At 44.8% G+C, this 10000-nt stretch overlaps 2 protein-coding genes across 3 annotated transcripts in view; one reads left to right on the top strand and one right to left on the bottom strand.

Moving 5' to 3' along the window:
- Positions 1-1114, bottom strand: part of clip3 (CAP-GLY domain containing linker protein 3) — a 32883-nt gene extending 31769 nt beyond the window's left edge. For both annotated transcript variants that reach the window (XM_061047274.1, XM_061047275.1), the window contains exon 1: positions 1035-1114. The gene's annotated coding sequence lies outside the window, so the exon portion shown is untranslated. The remainder of the gene's footprint in view (positions 1-1034) is intronic.
- A 2165-nt stretch (positions 1115-3279) lies between these two features.
- LOC132980897 (E3 ubiquitin-protein ligase TRIM39-like) lies at positions 3280-9278 on the top strand. Its single transcript, XM_061047272.1, has 2 exons — positions 3280-3368; positions 5728-9278. Exon 2 carries the CDS (start codon positions 5730-5732, stop codon positions 7479-7481), a length of 1752 nt encoding a protein of 583 aa, XP_060903255.1. The 5' UTR covers positions 3280-3368; positions 5728-5729; the 3' UTR covers positions 7482-9278.
- Positions 9279-10000: the final 722 nt, after the last annotated feature.

Raw genomic sequence — 10000 nt, 5'->3', positions numbered from 1 at the left:
CAGAGATAATGACTCAATCAGAAAAACAGAGCCGCTTGTTTCTCTTATTCTGTGACTTTTTTAATGGCTACTTTGGATTCCTCACAGTTTATGTATCAAATAAAAATAAAATAAATAATAATTTTATGTTGTGGACATACATGATACACAAAACCCCAAAAAGGGACATTTGTATGCATGTACACAAAATGATTTGTAATATTCTCTAAAATATTTCATTAAGTTCTGAGTATCAAACTGTGGAATAATAGGATTATCATTCTAATAAAATAAAATAAAATAAAGGGTTGTAGTTATTCAGACAGGAGGAGATTCTCCCTCCCCACACAAACACAGGAGGTCCTGTGGGATCACTGGTCGAACTGGAAACCACCAGAATAACAAAGCACAGCAGACCGACTACATTTACACGAAACGACGATTTCACGGTTTAATATGAGAATATTTTAAAGGTGTGTGAACGCCATGTGATGTGGACCAGCAGGTTGTGAGATGAGGAGGAGGAGGAGGAAGGAAGGCCATAGCAGCATCCTCCTCCTCCTGTTTCTGCTCCATCCAGCCTCCATTTTACAACAAACCAACCCGAGGACACAAACACAGCCAACACACACAGAAATCAATCAGAGACAGACCCCCGATCGGCTTCAGATCCAACATGACAGCGATGCTTTTTAAAAAAATACAGATTAAATCACAATAGAGGAAATAAAACGCGACAGATCAGGTTTGGTGGTTTGTGCCAATGTGCGTAGTAACGGGCAGGATGAGGGGGGAAACACGCCCCACGGACAGACAATGAAAACACGCATCAGAATAAAAGGTGTGCGTCAGCTTCATCCATGTCAACAACAAAAACACGAGATTCTTTTTAAAACATCATGCTGTCTGTACGTGTTACAGATGTTAAACAGGGTTATTTCAGGGGGTTTGAACAGCGCCCCTCTTTCAGCATCTCCATCTTCTCTGATAAAAAACAGCACGAAAAACCTAAAACCACTAAAACACTAAAACCTGCAGGTGAAGGTGTGTTTTACCTGGAATCAAGCCGCTGGTTGTTTCGTGATGAAGAGGTCCTCTCTGCTCTCTGATCGCAGCACAAACAACACTGATGCTCTCTCTCCCCTCCCTCTCTCTCTGTCTCTCAACCTCGCTCTACCACACACTCTCTCTCTCTCTCCTCTTTCTCTGTCTCTCAACCTCGCTCTACCACACTCTCTCTCTGTCTCTCTCTCTCTCTCCCTGTCTCTCAACCTCGCTCCACCACACACTCTCTCTCTCTGTCTCTCTCTCTCTCTCTCTCCCTGTCTCTCAACCTCGCTCTACCACACTCTCTCTCTCTCTCTCTCTCTGTAATTTAATTCAGTCCATGTCGCCGAGGCTCTGCTTGCGTCACGTATTGATTAAAAACTGGGATAAAGCAAACAAACAAATAGACAAACGACAGCAGGTCCCACATATAAACAGATGTAGAGCTACAAAAACAATCAGGCTATCCAAAGAGAAATCTTCTGTTAGTGCTAAGAGGATGCATCTTGATGAAAAGTCTCCAAAATATCTAAATGTCCCAAAATGTCCACCTTTCAAAGAGAAGAATTTTTAAAATAGAAAATGAGAGAACGAAGTGGTCTCCTCCAACACCAGTGTCAGCAGCTCTGTGTGAGTTCAGATGTAATCTAGTTTGAATTTATCTCTGGTTTATGAGGGATGTTACGCTCTACTAACATTTCAGGTGTTGCACCGGCTGAGTTGGTTCCAACATGGGCAGAATTTAAACCTTAAAGGCTTTATATGTGATGTTTTGATCCAGCAGATGTCGCCCTTGAGCACCAGCATGAAACCAAAACAACTCGCGCTGCATTGTTGTGTTAGCATGCTAATGCTAGCGATCTTTATTCTGCTCGTATCTTCACACTGCATGTAAATTTACCTGAAATGAGCGTGATCTAGAAACACAGTTAAGCAGTGAGTACAGTATGTTATTCTTCTTTTCTCTAGTCCCTCAATTAAACAACTTTTATACACGAGGGGAGGAGTCAGCCGGCCGTCCGGGCGATGTAAACAAAGTGAAGATAGGACTCTGAAAACTCTGAAAGCATCACAGACAGTGGGACTCGGGTGTTACACCCATTGTAGACAGTCATGACTCACAGAGTTATTTTCAGAGGAGATACTTGATTTCTACATTTAAGTGTGAAAAATCACAGAAAGACTTTAACTTTCCTTTGAGTTTTTTTCTCGCTGAATGTTTGATTTTGTTCCCGATCTTGTCGGTGATACAGGAATCAATGACCAACATGTTCATTTTTTGCTGCTTTTTTGAATGGGTGTGTATGTGACTTCCGGTGCTTCTGCAGACAGCCTCAAGCGGACACTCGACGAATCTTGCACTTCTGCATCGGCTTCATTTTTTTAACACTGGAGGATGCCACTTGAGCTGCAGCAGACTTTTAGCCTCCTGACAAAACAGCTACAATACGGCTGCTTGCATTCAAGTATCAGTCACGGCCCTAATTATACGAACAACTTGAAAATAGACTTAGGCTCCGTGTCAACTTTTTTCTGAGCACCAGCATATTTTCAAAATGGTTTCCAATTGAGGAGAGAGCGTTCAGAGCAAAATGCGGCAGCGCGGAGAAAAAGCACAGCGCCTTCTTTTGGAGAGCTCGGCCTTTTTTGTGCGGCCGCTCCGAGCGCTCAAGTTGAAGAGTTTTAAACGTTCCAGAAATGCAGCTAACGTCACCGACTCTCTTGTCTGAATGTATGATATTCCCCGTAGTTTTGCCACCTACGGATCACGTCCTGTACCCAGAGCCAGCGCTTTGCCGCCCGGGTGCCTTAAAGCGTGTTAGGAACAGAGCAGAGAGCAGTTGCAGAGACTCACCATGGCGCTGGCTGTGGAAACATTGACTAGAGAGGGTGTGCGATCAACTCCTGAGAGTGCGGTAAGAAAGGCGCACAGGGATCATGTGGAAACTGCTGTTAGATTACTGTTAACTATGTTTTATTTGTTTTCCAAGTTGTTTTTACTTTTACAAATATATATGTTCATTTTCCATGAGTGAAAATGTTCTCACTTTATTTAACTATTCCTCTACAAAAACATCCCAACTAACCAGAACATGTCCTCACACTGAAGGTCAAACACTGACGTTGGTCCTCACAACGATAGAAGTACAAGCAAACACACACACACACACACACACACACACACACACACACACACACACACACACACACACACACACACACACAGAAGGAGGCGTGCTTCGTGGGAGAGGTGTGTTTTCCGCTTACAGGTGAAATGAAACCTAGGAGATAATTTTTCTGCTTCGCTCGCAGAGAAATCCACAGCTGAGGCGACCAAACAGGTGAGTTCTGACTCCTTTACCTGCTCTGACCCTTTCATTTTATTTCTGACATTTAACTTTTAAAGCATGGAGTGAAACATACACTCTGGTAATATGTTGTTTGTAAACTATGTAAGAAATGAGGATCTTACAGGAAAACAGGAAACAGGCCTGCATGTTTTATTTTTAATAATTAGCGATTTTAAATTTAAGTACAAATGCTCAGATAAAGGCACATTTATCCGTGTACAAACTGGTTAAACTGAGGTGCATATCACAACTTTATAGCATTAGTCTTACACTGAAAGACAACGCTCCAATGTCTGCAAGATCCTGCAAAACCTGTTCATACTTCTGTCATCATGACCAGAGAGGCCTCGCCCTGAGTTAGGTATCAGATATTTTCTTGCACACTCCCTGAGATCCACAGGTGCGGTTTCTTGTTGTTCCAAAGTCCACATTGACACAAAGGCGATAAGTTCTGCAGTCAGATCTCCTGTAAACGTTATCTAAAGAGAGCAGGGCTGCAAACTCACACTCATCTTTTGAAAAAACTTGCCTTATCGTAATATCGTATTTGCGATTTAAGTTCCTTTATTTGTGTTCAGTTTTTCAGCCTTTTAGTTTGTTTTCATTGGAAGAGACTTTTTAACTGTGTAACCGCTCATCTCTTATCCAATTAATGTTTCCTCATTCCAACATGTATCAGTCTGCACTTTCAGTGGGTTATCTGTTCTGTACTGACGTGTCTGAAACTCAAAGATACGACTGGAAATTTTTTTTATTTTTTATTAATGGAGTCCACCAAACATCAAATGGCATTATCAGGCTTGACCATGGTCACATGTTAATGAAAAAAAGAGGACCATCAATTTAAGTTTTCAAGCGTTTTCCTTTAAAAGCTAGATTTTTCAACAAGCTGGAATCACTTACCATAGAATGGCTCTTTGATAATGACCTGGAAATGGGAGATAAATCAAATTTAAAATCGGTTTTGCGACTCAAAAATCAGGTGAAAATTGGTCCTACAGTGCATACCTGGCTTAAAGGATCAATCAGTGAGCTGTGTAGAGAGTGAGATGATAAAGGTATCTTACTATCTGATCATTAAGGAAACATGTTGAAGTGCTGGCTTCTCTGACAACAATGCAGCAGCCAGTATGTCCTCCTTCTAACTTTAGATTCTGCTCCTGAATGCTCTGGATTTGTTTGGACCAGAGAAGGTAGGCGCTTTTAAAGGTCCCATATTCTTCTTTTTCTGGTTTTATATGCTCTTTAGTGTGTTTTCCAAGTGTCCTGTGCATGTTTAGGCACATCTATGTGCAAAGATTCAAAGTCCGCGTAAACCCAGCTTCTCCTACGTCCTCCTGTTAGCTGTAGCATTAGCTGCATGTAACGCTCGGTTCTAGCCCCCCTCGAAAAAAAATTTGCCAGTGTGACGTCTTGTCAGTGTGAGATCACTGATCTAAGCCCATTGGCTCGTTGTGGTAAGCCCAGCAGCTCATGTTGCACGCCGTTAACTTCTGTAGCACGCCCACGATATGCCGTAGCCTGCGGTAGCACAGTAGTGCTAAGGTGCTAATGTTTTTGCTCCCCGGCCCTCGGAGCCAAAGTGGCTGCATTCCCAATATGATAAAAGGGGCGTGACATTTCCGAGAACCGTGCTGAGCGACTGACCAATTACGGCAGAGCCGACAAGCCGACCAATCAGATCAGACTTGGCACACATGGGGACTCTGAACGTGGGCACTTCAGAGCCTTAGAGAGAGAGTCAGAAGAGAGCCGGTGCATGGAGCGACAGAACATGAAAACAGACACTTTTTAATAACTTTATCTATTGTGAACATACTTTAGTAGATACATAGATTAAATATATGAACCCCAAAAAGGGCAGAATATGACCTCTTTAAGGTTATCCCCCACACAGCCGTTTTGGATGCCCCTCGGTTTGCCAGAGATGAGAGCAGTTATCAGGTCAACAGGTGTTGCAGCGATGGAAGCGGGCAAGAGAAGTGGTTCAGATAGAAGTGATTGTACCCGACCTAAAAAGCCTCTGCATGTTTCTAATAAGCTCCACGAGCAGAAACGTGCTCAAACTAGGATCAATATTGGAGATGCTTTTGAAAAATGGAGAGAGGTTAGAACACAGAAAGGTTTACAGACCCATGCAGAGCTGGATAAACACTGAAGCTTCAGAGTCCACCACATGGTGACCTGAGTGAGCATCGACTCTAGAGAGGGGGGGTGGGGGGGGGGGGGGAGACAGCTCTCTATGATGTTTAGAATTTGGACTCCAGTCAATTTAAGCCTTGTTGTTATCTCGATTTTCCTTTCATTTATTTGATCCTTAAACTTGCTCCTGCCCCATTTTCTCTTCCAGATATGGCCTCTTCCAATCTTCTAAAATGGTCCTCTGTGTCCGATGATCATTTTTCATGTTCTATCTGCCTGGAAGTTTTCAATGAACCCGTCTCGATTCCCTGCGGACACAACTACTGCAAGGGCTGCATCACGGGCTACTGGGCCACCAGGGACTCGAGCCAGTGTCCACTGTGCAAGGCGGGGTTCGGACAAACCCCGGTTCTGCAAGTGAACACAGAGTTCAGAGACATGTTGGAGCTTTTCAAGGAGACACGATTTACAACTGATGTGAAAAGTTCCCCTCCCGGTGCTGTGGGTGTGTTCTGCGATCTCTGCCATGGGACGAAGCGTAAAGCCCTGAAATCCTGCCTGGTTTGTCTGGCGTCCTACTGCGACGGTCACCTGAAGCCACATCACTCTGTGCAGGCGTTAAAGTGGCACAAGCTGATCGACCCTGTGAAGCGCCTCGAAGACAGGATGTGCAAGAAACACAACAAGGTGATGGAGTTTTTCTGCAAGAAGGACCAGAGATGTGTTTGCATCCTGTGCCTGAAGGACCACCACGAGATGCATGAAGCCGTCTCTTTGGAGGAGGAGCTTAAGGAGAGGAAACATAAGCTGAAGAAGGTCAACAGAGAGGTCAAGCAGAACCTGAGCAAGAAGCACAACACGATCCTGACGATTCAGAACTCAATGAAGCAAGGTAGAGAGGAATTGGAGAGAACAAAAGCGGAAACTGTCAAGGCCTTCGATGCTCTGGTGGCGTTGATAATGACCAAAATGGTGACGCTCGTCGAGCTGTTGGAGGGGAAGCAGAAAGCGGAAGAACAGCAGGCTGAGAATCTCATCAGACAACTGCAGCTGGAGATCATCGAGGACTATCGGACGAGTAACACGCTGGAAGAGCTCTCAAAGACCCAGGATGACCTCAGACTCCTCCAGGGCCTCCCACCTGAGTCCCCGCCTTCCAGCACAAAACATCCCTTTGCAGGGAGAGCGCATCGTCTTCTGGAAGTGGAGACGGTAAAAAGTGCAATGACCAAAACGGTGGAGACGCTCAACGAACAGATGGAGATCATCACGAGAGAAGTCGACCTGGCCGAAGAGAGACAAAATGAGAATTTGTTTGGTGACGAGCTCGGCAACATCCAGACGCAACATGCAATAAATCTGACTCTGGATCCCAACACTGCGCACCCCTCTCTGATCGTCTCAGAGGACAGGAAACAAGTGAGGGACGGAGGCACAAAGAGGAGCGTCCCTGACAGCCCCGCGAGGTTTGACACTCTGCATTATGTCCTCGGAGAACAAGGCTTTTCCTCTGGCAAGTTCTACTACGAAGTTCACCTCAACAGGCAAACAAGATGGGAAGTCGGAGTGGCGAGAGAGTCCATCACTAGGAAGGGTGTCGATCTGTCCCTCAGTCCGGAAAACGGATGCTGGACGCTGGGTTGTTACTGGGGACGCTGCCAGGCTAACACAAACCCACCTGTGATCCTGACCCTGTCTAAGGTGCCCGAGAAGGTCGGAGTGTTTGTGGACTATGAAGGAGGGATCGTCTCCTTTTACGACACAGAGGCTCGAGCTCTGATCTACTCTTTCACAGGATGTGTCTTCACGGCAAGTGTGCCTTTCCTGAGAAACATTTTCTTTCTCCCTCTCAGAGTTCACGGCGGCAACGCCCCGACGACAATCTACCCTTTAATCCGACCCAGTGCTGAGCAGGGGGGTGACTCTGCTCCTCTTCAGATCACTCCTGTCGGCTGCAACTAAACTAAGAGGTAAACCTGGTTTGGAAAGACAAGTTTTAGCAGTTTGTGGTCCTCGTGTTAACGCCCTGACACACCACGGAGATCGTCAGCCATCGGTCCTAGTTGGACCGTCGGTGAGCGGTCGTCGTACCTACCCATCTGGAATCTCTCTGATTGGCTGTTCTGTTGTTTCATTTCTCTCCAGCTCTCCTCTCAGGTTCAGTAAATCCTCTTGAGCATGTCTCTGTAGTATCCATGCTTTCACCCATTAGTGCGGTTTCTCCTTATTTGTCTCCTCCTCCTCTTCTTTTATTTTCCCACTAAAAGACCAAAAACTGACAACGCCAGCGCCATTTTCTACTTTTTATCAGACATTATTCTCCATCAGTAGACGACCTATAATACGAGTGGTGACCGACAGCGGTGTGAAAATGGTCTTCTCGTATCATAAACAACGGACTACCGCCCCTCATCTCACACATGAGCAGAACAGACGTGATGGTTGGCGGTCAGCTGTAGTCTTTGCGGTGTGTTCAAGTGCAACTTTTTGGCCAAGACGTGAGGCGACACCACAGGAGGCTTTCGTCTCCGCTAGTTTTTTTCCATCTCCTTGGTGTGTCAGGATCTTTATTTCCGATAAGTAATGGTGGACTCAACTCCTCAAATACAGCAGACCTATCAAAATATGAGGATCAATGTATACCTCTGGAGTCAGTTTAGCATTTTGCATGGCTCCCTGGCAATAATAAAGATGCAAAACTGCTCAGACTTTCAGAAGATAGATATTAAATATTAAAAAATTATATTATTAAAGTAGTAATAATGATAAAAAGCAGCAGAGAAATTAAAAAAATGTAGCTCTTTTCAGTCCCATTTTTATTCATAATGTAGAATATTTTGTATTTAGAGTAACATGAGGGCATAGGGCAGGCAATATGGACGGTCACCTATGGGCGCCACGCTCTCCAGGGGGAGCCGGCGAGAGCCCTGAATGCTTTGATGGAAACCAACTACCTTCTACCGTCTGTTAACGTCCTCTCTCCTCTCCTTAAGCGCCGCTTTATTCAGGCTCTTAGTCTCTGTTTTTTTTTTCTCTCTCTCTCTCTCTCTCTCTCTCTCTCTCTCGCTCTCGCTCGCTTCACCAGTCACTCACACAACTTTGCCTTGCCTTCACCACAACTCTGGGATTTTGAAAATTAAAAAAAAAACAGAGAACCGAAAAAGACCAAGAACTTGAAGTTTTCTGTTTACACAAGTCTTTACACAACTGTGGTCACCCAGAGTCGACCCCAGACATCCAAAACTTTTTCCTCAAAGTATCGTTGTCGATCATGAAATGTTTTTTTTCTACTGTGTTGTGAGTAAACATTCATGTTAGACCACGTTTAGGCTGGGAGGACCTTTCAGCACAATGGATGACCGACAGAGACTCTGCAATCATCGTCTACGGCCCACATGATATATCTGAATGTACATTCGATTTTTTATTGATCAATGCATCAAAATTTCAGGCGACCCCATGTGGTTGGGAAAGCCTGCCATATGTTATACCCACTTCTAAATAATAACTGATTACTCGTGTAGGAGCAGCAGATTAACTAAATGATATGTGGTGTTTGATGTAAAGGATCTCACTGATACCTCTATGTAAGGTAGGAACCTTTGTGTCCAGGCAGGTGTTCCAACCAGAAGGGGAAACTCTTTTTTGAACGCTAAGCAGTTTCTGCAAGAGTTACTAGTGGGTGTTTTTTTGGTGGAAATATGTTCATGTGAAAGTCAATAAATGTAAAATAAATGAATGGCATGTTCAACAATGCAATATGACTCTGACTTTCATTCATCCAACAAGCTAACGTTTAGCGCCTCAATTAGTAAATCCAGGTGCAGCGCCTCCGTGATTTTTTAATTTTTTTTATTTATACTTTATTGATCCCGTGAGGGGAAATCTGTTTTTACACTCTGTCTAGTTAACATGCTACACAAACACAGGCTGAAATACACACACATGCACAAACAGGATCCTATGGACATGCACTAATGGAGAGGTCTCAGAGTGAGGGGGCTGCCCACAGCGGGCGCTCCTGAGCTGGTGGGGTGGTTAGGTGCCTTGCTCAAGGGCACCTCGGCAGTGCTCAGGAGGTGGACTGGCGCATCTCCAGCTACCAGACCAATTTCCGGACTTCGTCCGTGCCGGGACTTGAACTGGTGACCCTCCGATTCCCAACCCAAGTCCCTACAGACTGAGATACTGCCGCCCACTGCACTGGCTCCCTGTGGCATATACTGTAGGATTAAGTTTAAAATTCTCACCCTCACTTTCAGAGCCATTCACGGTCAGGCCCTGTATACACCCACCTGTTCCCTCAGGTCAAACACCCTGAACCCACTGTCTGTCCCACAGACACATTTTAAGACCTAACCCATCTCGCTACGTCTTTCTGACTCTGTTGAGTCTTTTAAAAAGCTTAGCTTTATGTTAGACAGGGTAATCAGGTCCACCCAGTCTACCTACTCATCTATGTCTTATTATGCCAGTTATTG

Source organism: Labrus mixtus, chromosome 9 (assembly GCF_963584025.1).
Source record: "Labrus mixtus chromosome 9, fLabMix1.1, whole genome shotgun sequence".
Lineage (NCBI taxonomy): Eukaryota > Metazoa > Chordata > Actinopteri > Labriformes > Labridae > Labrus > Labrus mixtus.
The sequence above is the reverse complement of the archived record's forward strand: the minus strand, read 5'-3'. Positions and strand labels throughout refer to the sequence as shown.